The sequence below is a fragment of the Erpetoichthys calabaricus genome, chromosome 5, assembly GCF_900747795.2.
Source record: "Erpetoichthys calabaricus chromosome 5, fErpCal1.3, whole genome shotgun sequence".
In the NCBI taxonomy this organism is placed as follows: domain Eukaryota; kingdom Metazoa; phylum Chordata; class Cladistia; order Polypteriformes; family Polypteridae; genus Erpetoichthys; species Erpetoichthys calabaricus.
The window spans coordinates 110,986,727-111,003,607 of NC_041398.2; the positions used below are offsets into that span (position 1 = coordinate 110,986,727).

A 16,881-nucleotide genomic window follows, 5' to 3' on the forward strand; every position below is an offset into this window, starting at 1 on the left:
TTTGCAATACTTTGAAAATGTGAGCTGTGCTAGAAAGATGTCACAAGTAACTTGACTTCCCCTGCAGTTCCTAGTCATATAATTTGACATCTTCAGGTGATGAGATCAGCAACTGCATACGTCAAGTTTGACGACTAGTAGTCGTGTAATGTGATGCTCACTTTAGTAAAACACACTTGCACTCACATACTGTACTTTATGTAAGTGTTCGTGTTATGGATGAAATCATATTTAAGTGTTAAAATGTTGTAGCTGACTGTCAAAAGAGCAAACATAAGGCTGGTGTTTTTGCCTGGACTGCCCAAGACATGCTCTAGAAACAAACGTAATTTTTTTAAAAATGCTATCAGTATAAGCAGCTTTCCCTGCAATACTCTTAAAGTTCATTAGGGGTCAGTATTCATGGTCTGGTTCTCCAAATATTCATAAAGTTATTTGCCTTACACTATCATAAATTCATCCTTATTTTAGTAGGTCTGCCAGGTGCCATTTTTGAACAAGATAATGACCTGCACACATGTCCGCCTTCTCCTGGGAGTTGCCTTCATCATATCAGCATCCATCACAATGTCAGACCTGTTTGTTGCACACCACATGTGGGATATTTTAGAACCCTCCACACTCTCAACATTGTTTCCCCAGAGGAGCAATTGTAATGCGTAGTTGAATATGCCAATTGGCACCCTCCATGCCAAGATGTAAAGCAAGCTTTATGTCTAACTATGAGAGGTTTACCCTTAGTTTAAAAGCCATACTTGTAGCCCTAGTCTCTACTAATATATCATTCTTTTGCAGTGGTTTTGAAATAATTTTGCAGAACTCCGCTGTCAGTGTTGTACACAAGATTGTACGTTGCTTCTAGCTTCTCACTTTTTTTGTCACCATGTATTCATCTGTATAAGGCATTTAAAAAGAGCAACCTCCAGAAGAAGTATCTTTAATGATATTAGTTCCAAATTGTGCCATAAAAAATAAAATATTATCACAAATCTTAAAACTAATTATAGTTGTTTTTATTTATTATACTGTTCTGTACCACTATAAAAACATAAGATTAATGAAGTCTAATTTGATTACTTCACACAAATAAATCAATATAAAAATACAAAATTAGAAAAACAGTGGTCATAAGGCCTCAGCAGCCCACCAATGAAAAGGTTTAAAAACATGCACACAGAGTCATCCAGTTATTGTATTATTATTATTATTATTATTATTCTAAAAGATTCCTAAAATCAAAATGTTACATTCATGCATCTCATTATTTGTGTACTTTTAAGAAATCTGGTAATCCTGGTCTTCACTGACTTCAGTCTTTCCCAAACTGAAGAGAGTGAACACCGGATGGTCAGGGTGGAAGGTCAGAGAAGAACTTAACCACTTTATGTCTGAGGACGGGGCAGCCAGTGATTTTAGATGCTGAACACCATCTCATCAAGCTGCTTCTTATCCTCAGCAGATGGCTTGCCATTCCCTACTGAGTGTATATATAATATCTGTGCTTGTTTTGGGTTAAGTTGTGTTTTGCATTTTTACTCAATTTCAGTTTTGACATATTTCAGTCCAGCCCAAGGGTGTTTCACACATGTGCACTCCTAAAGCATCTGCAAATCAGCATAATGCATTAAGTCGGAAAGTATGATTGGCAGACTGCATAACCTTCAATGAACAGTGCTTGCTGGGTCTAGTGTTCAACATAATGATTAGTATTTTAAATGGTTATGTGTAAAATATTCGCTGAACTACAGTATATTCACTTAAAAACACCAGACCAATTGGTTTTTTTTATTTCTTTTCCTGACTTTTGAATGAAAATGTAAAGATTTATAGCATCCTGTTTCCAGAAACAGTTTGAACTACAAAGTGTAAGATCTTTGGCTGGCAGCACATAAGCAATGGAGGACCAGAACCATCTTTATTTATTAGATCACCCACCTGTGCAGACCACAGAGAGAAGAAAATATCGCTTTTCAACTTTCTTTTGACATTTCATAACCCATATGATTTAGCATAACTGGGAAGTTTGAATGCCGTAGCTCAAAATAGGCATAAGACAGACATTAAACTGTCATTAGATAGAGACATTACACAGCCATTAGACAGACATTAGACATTAGTATGCCATTAGATAGATACATTAGGCTGCCATTAGATAGATAATAGACATGAAGGACAGCATAAAGCAGAAGACATTGGTGCCCTTTCTTTCAAAAACGTTTTCATACAGCATAAAATAACTGACAGATCTGAATAGCAGAGCATAAAAGGCGGGGATGATTTTTTAACCAAAATTGGAGTGGAAGTGAAAAAAAATACAACAATTCAAAATGAAAAGGGTTCCTTGTGCTGACTGTTTATGATCTTAAAACATGAAACCAGGTTATTCAATGCACCTGCTCCCCTTGAAACTGGAAACTCTCCTACTTGACAGTCAGGGTTATTCACCTTGAGTTAGTAAAGCTGAGCTGCACTATGTTTTTTTTAGAATATTCATTCTCGTCCCCGCTGCTTGCACTTTACTTGTGCCACTAGAAAGTTATCTAAATGGCAGTTTTGTTTGATCTAATACTGGAAACAATGCATAAACGTTGAAATACACAAGATCATGTACTTATATAAACTGTCTCACAACACAGAACATCGTAATGCTGTCAGAAGGAAGGATACACGGTCTCTGATTTACACACATACAAGTTCAGCTGGAACCACATTTAAATGTGATGCAGTGCAAGTAAAATTCAAGGCTAATACTAAAAGTGCCAGAGAACTTGCTTCAAAGTGGCTATCCAATGGAAAGAGAATTAACAGACATTTGGACATGAACCTAGCATATGCAGGCTTGAAAAGAAGAACACGCACATAATAAACAAGACTTTATTACTAACCCCCTCTGAATCTCCCATCAACCTACCCTCCCCTCCTTATTTGCTATATATTGCCTTGGATTCCTGTAAGTGTAATCATTTTCCTCTGATGATGATTCCTAATGGGAGTTGAAAGTTTAGGATTAAAAAAATATTTTAAGATATGTGGCTCATTGTCTCACTTTGTGGATTTCCAGCTGCAAATACAAATATCACAGACCTTCATTTCCATACACATAAATATACAGTATATGATATATATGTTGTGTCATTGTCTAATGCACTTAATCTAGACTAGCATGGTGGTGGGGTGCTGAAGCCTATCCCAGTTACCATAGGGTGCCAGGCAAGAACAAACCCTGTATGGGGCACCAGTCCATTACAGGTTGAACACACTAGGTCCAATTTAACGTTGCACATTCACCTAAACTGAACATCTTTGGACAGTGGGAAGAAACCCTTGCACACTCGGGGAGAACATGCAAACTCCACACAGGGGGACCCAGGATGTGAGACAGCAGCGCTACAATTGTGCCACTGAACTTGATTAATGTATAAAAGGTCATTTTAAAAAGTATGGAGATGGTTGCCAGAAATCTTTCCCGCAACATTTATTTTGAAAAGAACTTGATAATTCTAGGAACTCATTCAATAGATTAATTTTCCTGCTTTATTAAACATTATCACTTCTCTTGGCTATGTACAGTATTCTTGGTTTAATTCTAATTGCTTCAAACTACAATGTAACAGTGTCCAATGTAACACCAAAATGGAGGAATTTTATTGGCTTGGAGGGGACTTCAGTGTAAGGTTTGTAATGAATTATCTAAAAAATAAAAACAAACATTATTATATCAGTGCCACATGAACCAGTGAATATCAAGATAAATCAGGAGACTTTTATGTAACCAATCTCCTTAAAGATGCCTTTATAACAATATACTTCAAATCAACTTTGCAATTAAATCAGGTTAGGTTAGTGACATTTTTGTGTTGTGAGCTTTCAGTTTGAGAACATTTTAGCTAGATAATAAACGTGTACTGAGGAGGAATTTTTAAAGGACGAGTCAAATTCAGTTTTCAAATGTTTTATTTTCCAAATCTCACCCTCCTTTTTTACATTTGTTCCCATTTTAGGGCTACTTTTGTGAAGTAAAACCGCTTAGCTGAAGATTAACTCATTCTTTCAGAACTCCTGTAAAACATTCTTTGTTTGGTTGTTCACAACATCCCTCACATAACTGATCAGATGTTGTTATTCCTTGTTATGCCTGTGTAATAATTCAGATTTAGCCATTGAACTTGATTGATTTGAATTGCAAAAATAACTGTGGACAATATCCTATTTACTGCCATTATGAATGTCTTCCAACATGACAGTTCTGAAACACTAACACTAGGGGTAGCTCATTTCATCACAGTTTGTTGTCAGTTAGATAATGAATGAATAGATGGATGGACATATGTAGCCATGTCCATTAGGAGGATAAATGTTCTTTTATGTATTGTACTGCAATAAAAGCAATTAATTTCACTATGATTTCTAACTCTCTCATGTAATTTTTAATTGCACATCATCGCAACTCAAGGCATGAGTTCGCCATATATGATAATGGATGGATGGATGTTTATTTCTGAACTTATATATCATGGGATAAAGGTGGCAGTAATGAAAACCTTTTTTATTTGAAACAGCAATGGGATTTTCCCGCTTTATTCAGTTAAACATGCAAGATTTTAAAATACTTAACTGTGATACCCACAATCCCATGCTGAAATTCAAGACTATGTAAATGTGTCTCCTGAGAACCTGTACTGGAATGAGCTCAAAACAAATAAACATACACACAAATATATATATAGTACTGTGCAAAAGCCTTACACCACCTGGAAAAAAAGTTTTTAATACTAGTTATATCCTCAATAGGTATGTATTTTCTTAGAAAAGTACTACCATATATACTCACGGATAAGCTCTCCCGCGCATAAGTCAGGACTTGATTTAACCATATAATTTCTGCCATTTTATAATATTGGTTGTATAACTCACACTATTGGTCCAAGAGATTAGGATATGCTAACACCCACCTGAGAGAGTAACCACAGAGCACACTGCCCTTTTTTTCCTATGTATTGTGCCTACGTGACCACACAGTAATACCCGAACTATTCCGAAATGATGTTTGCACTGATTTGTGCTTTTTGTATCTCACACCCTCATACACCTTTATCATAAGAGCATCCCTTATCTATGATGGAGTGTTCGATCAGAAGAAAATATGAAGCTGGTTTTAAATTAAACATCGTTGAAGTAGTGAAAGAAATTGGTAACTGCGCTGCTGCAACAAAATTTGATGCATCTGAGAAACTGATGTGAGAATGGAGGAGGCAAGAAGATGTAAAAAAAAAATATTTAAGTGTCACATTTTTGAATGGGCGTATAAGTTGGGGTCTGATTTTATGATCGATTTTTTTGGGTTTGAAGACCTGACTTATACGTGAGTATATACGGTATTTAATATTTGAATAAACACAAGAAATAGTGCAATAAAAGGTAACAAGATACAAAACTGAAGCAGTTCTCTTTAGTGAACTGCTCAGTGTTTTTTTCTAGTAAATATTTCCATCAACTTCTGCCACTTTTTGTTCTTTTCCTGATCCCAGACAGCTTTAGTTCTGTTGTTCTTGGGGTTCTGAGGCAGCCAGTTGTGTTTGGGTTTGTTATCATGCTAAGAGGTCAGGTTTTTTGACTGTGGTTTCAATTATTATCTTGCCCAGTTTTTCAAATTTGTTTATGACACCACATCTATTTTGGTGCTCTATTTTGCTCTCAGTTTTGTACTTGCTCAGTGTTTATTGCCTTGTTTATGTAAACTTACGATTTTTTGTCTGTCAAAAGGTGTTAACTTGGCCATTTCCAAACCAAACCTTTCCTCGAGGAGCCCCAATATTTTTTGATACCATCCGGTGCACCCATATGTTAAAATGCCCCACTAGTGCACCTGTATCACCCAATAACTGGCTTATTCATTTATAGCAGACATTCTCTCAAAGGAATTTAGCAAATACACAGAATGGATTGGAGGGCCTTGAGGAAATGTTTGGGAACTGCCCTCGTTTTCTCTTGGCCATCTCATAAGATATCATTCAATTTTTGAAAAACACCATACATTTGTGTTTTTTGTACTATATCAATTGTAACATAACAAGTAAACACAAAAAAGGTTTGGTCACATCTGTGAACCAATATAACGAAAATAAATGAAAAAAAAAACAATCTTTTTACAAATATAACAATGACAACTTTTTAGATAGGAGTCCAATACAGAATTAACTCAAAGATGTCTGAACTTCTGGTCTTATGTGTTTTGATCAGGAAGGGGCAGGTCCAAGAGGTTAAACATTGATGGATTGGCTGTCAGTGTTCTGTTCTACAGAGGGAGGAAGAGGGATGGCATTACTACACAGCAACAAGCGCTGGTTCAGCGGGTAATTACCATCATCCGAGCCCTTAAGCTGCCTCTGACATGGACATGACACAATGTTTACTTCTGTTTATTCTAAATTAATATGTTACAAGTACTGGTGCACAAAACAGCCAAGTTTTTTTTGCATACACTTTTCTGAAATTGATGGCAAAATTAGTTTTGCGGGTGATTTTGAAATCATGAAACTCACTTCAGCTTTTATGGGTTGTGGGGAACAGCCCGGACACAGACAGGTAGACATGTTGGTTTCACCACATACACGTTTATTATACATAATAGTTACAGTTCGTGAGCACAAACCCAGTGCCGCAGCACCAATCACCCCTTGAGTCCTTGGCCACAACACAATGCCTTGTACTGTCTCTGGTCTGCCTCCACTCCTCTCCTCTTAGCTCCGTCTTTCTCCTCCCGACTCTTGCCACTGACTGGAAGGAGGCGACCCCTCGTATACGTCCCAGATGGACTCCAGGTGCATCCTGAGGAGCTTCTGTAGCCACACCGCTGTGTGGCGGAAGCTCTGGCGGTGCATCCGGAAGTCCTCCGTGTGTCCCCAATCCTCTTCCCCCCAGCACTTCCGGGTGTGGAAGAAGTGCTGAGGTCCAGGGCTCCCAAGGCATCGGGGCGCCCCCTGGCGGTGACCATGGGCCCCTACAGGGTAGAGCTTCCAAGCTCTGTACTTGTGGCCCCCACAGTAACCAGGGAGGATGCCCCCTCGTGTTCTGGAGGAGACACAAGCCCTCCTCCGGTCCTCCTGGGCATCCCGTCCGGGCATGAACCCCAGCCGGGTGCCACAGGGTTTTCAATTTTTTTTTTTTTGTGGTGGAAAGCAAGCAATATGGCTGTTTCTATGTGTTTGCCCACTTGTGCTGGCGCTAGTCACTCTGGTGTGGCAGGTCGCTTGCTGATATATGATGTCTTATGCACCCCTATTCCTTTTATTTCTTGCTTTGCCTGTCATAGTGTTGTTTGACCCTGACAACTGGGCAGTAATCCTGAGACACGGGCAGGACAGTGGGTGGATAAGGGCTCAGTTTTATACTTAAAAGAGGGGTAATGAGATGGGCATAAGGATATTGGGGGGAAGGTTGTTTGTACGTGACAGTGGACTAAACACATTTCTTTCTATGTCAATGGTACAAATTCTGTGGATCGCAAAACATCAAAGGTTTTTTTTTGGCTGATTAATAATTATGACAAGTAGCTTTAAAAACAATTTTCTTAGGTCACTTCTGTTCACTACCCTGTATATATGTATACAGACATTTTGGTCTTTCTGTGCATACATGTATGAATAGAGTTGCATGTTTTATAATTTACTTTGATCATTTGACATATATTGAGATACCCAATTCGTCAAGTATGCTTACATGTATTAATAACTACAAAAATAAAAAAACAACTTTTAGTATAGAATCTTTAAAAGAAAATGAATAGTGTCTCAATTAATCTATAAAAACAATTTTCAAAGTATGGCGATGGTTATCAGAAATATTTCCCTCAAGGACCAAAACAATATTTATTCTGAGAAGTACTTTATAATTAAAAAACTCACTCAACAGGGCCATTTTCTGTCTTTATCAAACACCCTCACTTCTCCTGGATATATACATTTGGTTTAATTCTAACTGCTAGAAATATGTAGTTCATTAATGTTAGTAATGTTTTTTTTTTCTGTTTAGCTAGGAAAGGTTGGTAACAGCCACCAAAGGACAGCCTTCTATTTTGTAAAACAGTCACATTGCATTTAAGATAAAGTGGGACATTTATGTTATGATGAAGGGGATTGTTCACATGGGCCTCCACACTGGCTAGGGAGTTTGCCAGAATTCTCACTGGTGCACCCAGCAGAGACACACTTGTCTCAGTCAGTTCCCATGGGAGACCTGCTGGCTTCATGCGGGAAGCAGGCCCTCAAAATGGGAAACTGACCACAAATATGCAAGCCCTGACAGGGAGAGGGTCACCATATAAAAATAAAGAGGCTCATTTTCAAAAGGTTCTGAAACTCCAAGATGCTCAAAGAGCACAAAAAGGCAAAATGGAAATGCCCTAAGGGAATCTGATAGCAAACAAAGTCCCAAAACAGAATGCAAAGAGAGAGGTCAAAAACAAAACAGAGGACAGAAATCCAAGAATGCAATAATAACAATAACTGAAAAACACAAGAGAACTCAACAACACCAAGAATAGATTAAATGAAGTGCATTTGACCTGGAGACCTGTGGGACTCGGCAGCCTTTATAGGGATGAGGGCAGCTCCACATGGAGGTGGCCCCGCCTCTTGAGGAGCCAACCACAAAGCACAGTAAATATAGTGACAATACACAGAACCTAAACTGCATACTAATGAAATATTATAACTGTAAAATAAATTAACATGATAGACATACTTTAAATTACACAAAGTAGGAAGTTAAACAGAGACTAAACAACACAATCAGACCACACCAGGACAATTTAAAGTGAAAGCTGAAGAATATGTATACCCCTAAATTGAATGAACCCCAATAGAAGGCACATCAGACCAAACTTTGCCCCGTTGTATTCACATTATGCATTTGCTGCTTATCTACTTGATTTGTTCATCTTTCCAACGGTGTCTTGCAACACTTCCTCTTGGCCTCTATGGTAGCTGTCATGAGATTACTCAGGGATCTTACCTTCTGTACATCTCCACATATCTCATTTCCATTATTTTTCATTCTTACTTTTTATGTCACACAATTCCAATTTACACTTTGCCTATCATCTGCAGCCACCTTCCAAGCCCTCATTCTGAAAACCTAGCACCTCACTCTGATTATAGCCCCAAGATCTGTGGGCAGACATCTTTACTGGTGCTACTTCCTTCATGTCTATACTTTCATTTCTTTGGGCAGTCTAATTTCTTAATAGTTAAGGCACCATCAAACAGGCATTTAATTTCATTTTCACACTTCAATACTTGTTTTGTATTTCAGTTATTAAGAGTGAAGCAAACAAAATGTGCAGCCAGTTTAATTAATAGACAGTGGCATTTTATTCTGGGAAATCACCTTGTGTACTTAATAGTCATAGAAAAGCACAGGTAGAAATGAAATGATAAAAAACGATTCACAGATTCATTCATTTCGCAAATAGAAACATAAAGGGGAATTCCCAGAATTAAACATGTACAGTAAGAGGAAACCTAACTTACAAAAGCATGAGGGAAGCAACAAACACACCATAACTTTCATTATCAGCACTTTCTTTCACAGGACTCTTTCCTCAGCAACAAGGCAGCTAATTTCTTTTAGTCCTACAGACTATCACGTGCATTGCTACGTACATCAAACTGTCCGAAAGATTGGCTAGCATGGGTTCCTCCATTGCCCTGGCTTTGTCACAGGATTTACAGGCTGTGAGGTTCATGGGTCACTCTGTTATGGTCTCCATTTACTAAAGCTGAGCCTATCCATCTTGCGCTGCATTCATTTCATGACAGTATTGTGTTGGATGCCTAGATTAACTGTGTTAAAAGGATTTCTGACTAATTTTTGGGGTGCTTTCACAACCTGATCAGCTTGAAAAAACCATTGACTGCTAACTATTCTCGATGCTACAGCGTTGTTTAGTCTCAGGTTCTGCTGTTCAGGTTACCCATAGATAGCCAGATGGCCTGATGGCTTGAATGTTCTACTGCAGCTGCAACTCTTGTAAAAATATTTAGAAGGGCTTTTCCATTTAGTGCTGTATCTAAATCTATTATACAAACTACCTGATATGATAGCTGAAATACTTCCTATGGTTCCACATCTTTTTGGCTTTGGAGCCCAGAGTTCATTTGTTCTACAAGATCGAATTGAAAAAAACAAATTAATTAAAATGAAAAAGTTAAGTAAATAATTATTGCAGACAATTTATGCCTCCTCATAAAAATAGTATGCCTGATTTATATTTTGTAATTCTTTTATATATACTGTAAATATTATTAATTCTAATAACAAGCAGTCAGCTCATGTACTATAGTAAATGAAGCCTAAGTGTAATTTATTGAGACACACACATAAATTCCTTGATAAGGCTCCAGTGCACTCAAGGCAGAAGCCACTGGTGTCTGGTGGTATTTTAAACACTCCCCTCTTTTAACAAGACTGAGATTCCAGATGCTGTACTTGAATCAAGAACATCCAGTGTAGAAAGTTTGAGCATTTTCTTTGGATGCTCCTGTGGCTTCTCTCAGGAGGTGTACAAGTTACAGTCCACTGGAAGAGGACCTGGGGAAGACCCAGTACACCCGAGAGAGTTTATTCTGTATCCCTCAACTTTTGTGTGAGTGTCTGGAATTACTCCAGAATAAGCTGGACATAGAATACTCTGTTTGATACCAAGTTAGGTGGATTCATAGGTAATCTTGAATCTGTTGAATCATTACAGAGGAACCTGGACAGCATGCAGGCTTGGGCAGATTTGTGGCAGATGAAATTTAATGTCAGTAAATGCAAAGTATTACATGTAGGAAACAAACATGTTAGGCTTGAATACACAATGGGAGATCTGAAAATCCAAAGTACACATTATGAGAAGGATTTAGGAGTCGTAGTGGACTCTAAGCTATCATCTGGCAGTGTTCAGAAGCCATTAAGAAGGCTAACAGAATGTTATGTTATATAGCGCCCTGATGTGTGGAGTACAAGTCCAAAGAGGTTATGCTCAAGCTTTATAAGGCACTGGTGTGGCCTCATCTGGAGTACTGCGTACAGTTTTGGTTTCCAGGCTGCAAAAAGGACATAACAACACTAGAACAAGTCCAGAGAAGAGTGACTAGAATGACTCCAGGGCTACGGGGTATGAATTATGAGGTAAAATTAAAAGAGTTGAGCCTTTTTAGTTTAAGCAAAAGAAGATTAAAAGGAGACATGATTGAAGAGTTTCAAATTATGAAGGGAATTAGTCCAGTTAATCGAGACAGTTATTTTAAAATGAGTTAATCAAAAATGCGGGAACAGGGTAAGAAACTTATTAAGGGTAAATTTCGCACAAACATTAGGAAGTTTTCCTTTACCCAGAGACACACAGGCACAGGGAATAAGCTACCAAGTAGTGTGGTAGACAGTAGGACTTTCAAAACTAGACTCCATGTTTCTTGCTGCTGTGCCCTTTACCAGGGAAAGTACAATGAAAATGATAAAGATGACCTACAGTACCAAAATCAGTTCCACAGTCTAGGCAACCCAAATCACTTTGATCTGATGTGGTGAGGCAATCTGATTGAAGTCGAGTCAGTGCATATTATTAAGATGATATTTCATTTGTGCTGCTTTTCTATGAGCAGTTCCATTAATTTTTGACAGTGTTGTATACTACAGTGCTGTGTTTTGTGATACTTTACCACATATGAGACTGTTCCCCTTATTATCTTTGAACTTCCAGGGAAGCAAGCAGTTGCTGGGCAACTATCCTGTTTACATCACCAACAAGCAGTGGGATGAGGCTGTAAACTCGTCCAAGAAAGATGGAAGGAGGCTTCTGCGCTATCTGATTCGGTTTGTATTCACCACAGATGAGCTCAAGTATTCTTGTGGATTGGGAAAGAGGAAGAGATCCGTGCACATGGGTGACTTGGGTCCAGAAAGGCGTCCCCTCAACCCAGTTAAAGTAACCTGTCTCAGAGGTACGCATAGTTTCCTTTGTTTTTTTCTTATTACCTTTTTCTGAATGCTATAATGTTGCTTCAGTGTTATCAGGAATATTACTGAACAACCAATAATTGCTCAGAGTGTGTCTCTTGATGTTCATCTATCCAGGGCTTTTTATTCAATTGTATCCTCATTTTCTCAAAAGCCATACCTGATTACTCTGGACAGCTTCTCCCTTTTCATGTCACATAAAACATGCCTGCATAATTAAGCTTGTCATGCAAACAAATATGCCATATTTATTCTATCATTGGATCAACATTTTGGCCACATATCAGTGGCAATTTTTAAGGATTTGGTTTGTGGTGGAAACAGACTGTAAAGTTAACTTCACCTCAAAGTTTAGAATGGTCTCCTACAAAGTGCAATATCACAGAAAAGCCATTTTCTAAGCTCACTTAATCCTGAGCAGGGTTGTGGGGAACTGAAGCCTATCTCAGCAAGCATAGGATGAAAGGCAGAAACAATCAAGGTGCCAGGATGAACACACACATGCACCCCACCCCACCCACATACACGGGCCAGTCAACCTAACCTGTGTGTCTTTGGACTGTGGGAGGAAACCGGAGTACCAGAAGGAAACCCACAGAGAGAACATACAGGGAGGACCCTAACTGCAAGGCAGCAACGCTACCACTATCTATCATTGGAAAAGCAATCCTCAAAATTGAAGGATCATTTACAACCTTAATAAAGAAAATAAATCGTGAGGATTGTAATTAAACAGAAGTGACAAAATAATAAAATGACAACAGAAAGGTCCACTAACTCATTTACGTTTTAATTATTGAATATATTTTGCATATTAACAGCTTCACTTTCATTGAGCCAAGCAGACATTGGGCTCTATTTGTTGTACTGTGACATATTGTTGGCAAATGTCATTATCAAGTTTGTTGAATCCAATTCAGGGCTAAATGGTTGCTGGGTGCAAGGCATGGTAACAGCCCTGGTCAGGACCTATCAAAGCACCCCCTCACATAAACACCCACATGCACAATGGGGCCAGTTTACAGTCACCAGTTAACCTAAACTGCAGGAAGAAAATTGGTGTACGCAGAGAAAAACCCACACAGGAAAATGTGTAGGCGCCACATGGACAGTGACTGGGCCTAGGGTTCAAACCCAGAACACTGGTCAAGGAGGGATGCCTGGCCTTATTTGTATTATTATTATTGAATAAAATATTCAATCTTAATGAATTAAAAGCTCAGAAAATTCTGCACATGAGAACTAAATGTGTAGTACTTAATACATACAGTACACTGAGTTACATTCTTACTAATATTTTATGACTTCATAAGATATCTTTGGTATCATTACCCATTTTATTTAATTAATCTACAAAATTAATTAATCTACATAAATAAAATCATAATTTGCTTGTATGACTTGTTTGTTTGCCAATCGTGAACGGATGAAATGATTTTCATGAAATTGTCCGTGTACAATTCAGTTGGTTCAACTTAAAATAATTCCTATATGGCATATCAGGAGAGGGGCTATAATTAGTGGGGGAAGGCAAAGACCAGTGACCAAGGCTGGGACTACAATTCACATCAGGCAGCAGAAAGAAAATTTTTATGCCAGCCAAAGTGGGAACTTATCTACAGCATTTTCTTCTCTCCTAATCTGGATAACAATTTCATTGCCTTGCTGGATTCCGGCTTTTCTCAAAGAATACATTTTTTTTTTGTTTCATCTTGGGTTGTGTTTAGTCATATTGAATTTCTTAAAGTTTTTACATTTATTGTAATATGGACCTTTTTCTGAAAAATATACAGGTCCATTCCATTGCTCCCCACCAAAAAAACGTTTAAAACTCGAAAACATCCTTTTTGTGAGTTTCACAGCTGGAAAATTGCAAGCAAAATTAAATGTAATATCAATTTTGCACAAGGAAGCTGTTTTACTCACCACTATCTATTATTTTGTGATGTTAAGTTACACATTACCAACAGGACTAGATTCAGGCAGTCAGAGTACTGGTCATACATTGTGCGGTTTAAAAGCAAGAGTAAACTGAGGACATTACATTTTTTATCAAGGCAAAACCTAAAATGTTTGAAAAAGAGAATGCTATTGTAACCCTCCCGTGAATGGATGAATAAACGCAGGAGGAGTCAACGGGGTCCCTCCTTTTAATTCTTGAACAGAAACATAACAAAAATCGGTGCTCACGGGTGCAAAACAGAAACCACGGCAATGCTGCCTTCTTGTTTTGCAAATTCTTAGCTCCGGAGAGCAGTCAGTCATGGGGAACTCCATCTTTTTATCAGGTTCGGATCCAAAACAGACACCAACATCATAAAGTATCGGACTTTTATACCCCTTCAGCATGAATGGGGCAGGGTTAATTTCCCACAAGGGGTGTCTTCCCATTGCTACAGAGGAAAGATAAGACTGTTAGCGACAGCGCCCCCTCTCGCCCCAGTGGGGTATTGCATACCTGTGATGAGCCAGAAAGGTAGTTCCTCTGAGGCGCATGTGTGACACTGCATATACTTTATATTTACTAAGCCAAGACGAAACCGAATGAATTGTAGATTTTTAGTGCATGCTGAGTTGCTGTTCACATAATGGGAAACAGAGAATGACTGTGGACACTGTTAGTGACTTTTACTGTTTCTTGACAGCAGACAATTGTTCAAGTCCATCTTATGATGAGGCAATGCAGCATTGTAATTTGTAGCAATTTTAAATCAGAGGTGAGTGAATCATCTTTACAACATTATCGAATACCAACACTGTTGCTGTCTCTTATAATAATAAGGAGGCCTGCAGCGATGTCTGCGAACCTGCCGTGCTTTTGATACTTTCAGTGCTCCATGGATTTAATTATTCAGCCAGTCATCCAATTCATTAAAGTGTGATTAAGCATCAGTTTGTGAACCCACACTTATCCAGGAAATACAAAGAAGTAGAACTCATTGTTTCAATCCAGCAAGGAGCCGTAACAGTTATGGATCCAATCATACACACACACACACAAAAACAAAAAAAAAACTCATGAAAGCAAAGAAACTGACAGAGACGCAGTGCAGATAACGGATAGAACACTAGCATTTCGGCACGAATGACAAAAGGGTCAACATTTAACAAACACGTTAATATCTGCTTTGTTAACCTAATCCATTATATTAATATACTTGGGCAATGCCAGGTGGTTCAGCTAACCATTTCTATATAATCTGTATAGTTTAGCACTATATTATTGAAATATGGTACTTTTTATTTTTATAATGCTGGAACAGTGTTTATGCTTGTGCATCACCCTGGATGGGGGACCGGCCCTTCACAAGGAACACATACACACACAGGGGGCAATTTTAAATTGCAAGTTAACCTAACATGCATTTCTTTGGGATGCAGGAGGAAACCTGAGGTAGCAGCACTGATCACTGTGCCCTCATGCCATCACAATCACAAAATATCCTGACATTTCCGTTGCCATCCATTTCCCCATTGAGTGTTGCACGAACACAAGGTCTATCCGGGCAGATTATTAATAGGAGTTAAGGCTTTAGCCTCCATGACACTGGAATGGATTAATCAGCTTTGATAATTAATTCCGCTGCCAGCATTTCAAAGTGATACTAGTATACAGAATGATCCAGAGGGACAGAATTGCAGATAACCTGGATCATGTCGTAATAAATGAAAGGATGATTTCCATTAGAGTTTTTCCTACGTTGCATCAGGCTCTGTACGATAAGTCAGTCACTGTTTAAAATGATCTTTCACCCAAAAGTCATTATGGGTAGCTGGGATTTCATATAAGCATGCTGTTCACATACTTTAGTGATAAATAAGTTAAACATCTGATAGCAAGTTTAAGACTACACAGGAAGTGTACTACTGTATATAAAGTGTTTGAATAGGCATATAGGGTCAGTATTGTCACATCTACAAAGTATGGTAAAATTGTAACATGGATGTGATAAGCAACATGCAACACGCCACCAGTGCTAATAATCAAATGCACTAAATAGTACAGATAACCATTGGAACCACAAGGGGGCTCCACTGAGCTCCAAACCACTGACACAGCAATATCCAACACAACTTCAAGGTTCAAATGAAGGATTTTATTCAACAAAAACACCTTCTTCATCAGAAAGCAAACAAAACACATCCAATCACAAATCTCCTTCCACCTCTAAGAAAGTGTTGCCCACTGATTCCCGACTCTGACCCATTTAAGTAAGTCAGTGGGCTCTCTATTTTAGCTGACCCGGGAACTGCTTCCGATCTCATGCCCAGGTTGTCCAGAGTATTTCTGGGATGAGCTGAAACCAGGGCAGTCCTCCCCTGGCGGCACCCTCTGGTGGAATCCAAAGACCCTGACGGGCTGCATTTCCAGACTCCCAACTACCATGCCAACCTGTGGGTGTCTTAATCTGGTCCAGCCTTGAGGAACATTGCCACCTGTCGTGTGGGAGAATGAACAGCTCTGGGTGAACTTGCTTGTTTAGTCCATCTATTGTGGCCCACTGGCCAGGTATGAGTCCTTACTTTATCCTGGCCGGGATACTTGTCCTTCCTCCCTGGCACCTACACCTACACGTGTCATGGGCTGGAGTGACGACTAGGAAAGATGACTCCTGTTTGGGCAGGGCATTTGCATGGTGTGACATGAGTAGCAACATTTACTAAACTCAGTAAATAAAAAAACCTGTGTGACTGCTTCATCTTCTCACCTTGTTCACATTGGTTTGTAGCTTAAGATGAACGACACGTCAAAACTGACTGTAAGCAAGTGTTGCTCTGCCCTGCAGTTGACTGACCTCCACCCACAGTTGGTCCCTGTGTTATGTGCTACACTGCCAAGATGGACCCTGTAGGTTAGGATCTGTAAACATGTCCGGA

At 38.8% G+C, this 16,881-nt stretch overlaps 2 protein-coding genes across 3 annotated transcripts in view; one reads left to right on the top strand and one right to left on the bottom strand.

Annotated features, from left to right (window-relative positions):
- slc30a9 (solute carrier family 30 member 9) overlaps positions 1–16,881 on the bottom strand; it is a 990,624-nt gene that overhangs the window by 863,464 nt on the left and 110,279 nt on the right. The gene's annotated exons all lie outside the window — the stretch shown is intronic.
- The window catches only part of LOC114651881 (BEN domain-containing protein 4), a 104,014-nt gene that overhangs the window by 78,951 nt on the left and 8,182 nt on the right, over positions 1–16,881 (top strand). For both annotated transcript variants that reach the window (XM_028801924.2, XM_028801926.2), the window contains one exon: positions 11,747–11,987. In XM_028801924.2, the coding sequence (XP_028657757.1) occupies positions 11,747–11,987 (241 nt within the window). The remainder of the gene's footprint in view (positions 1–11,746; positions 11,988–16,881) is intronic.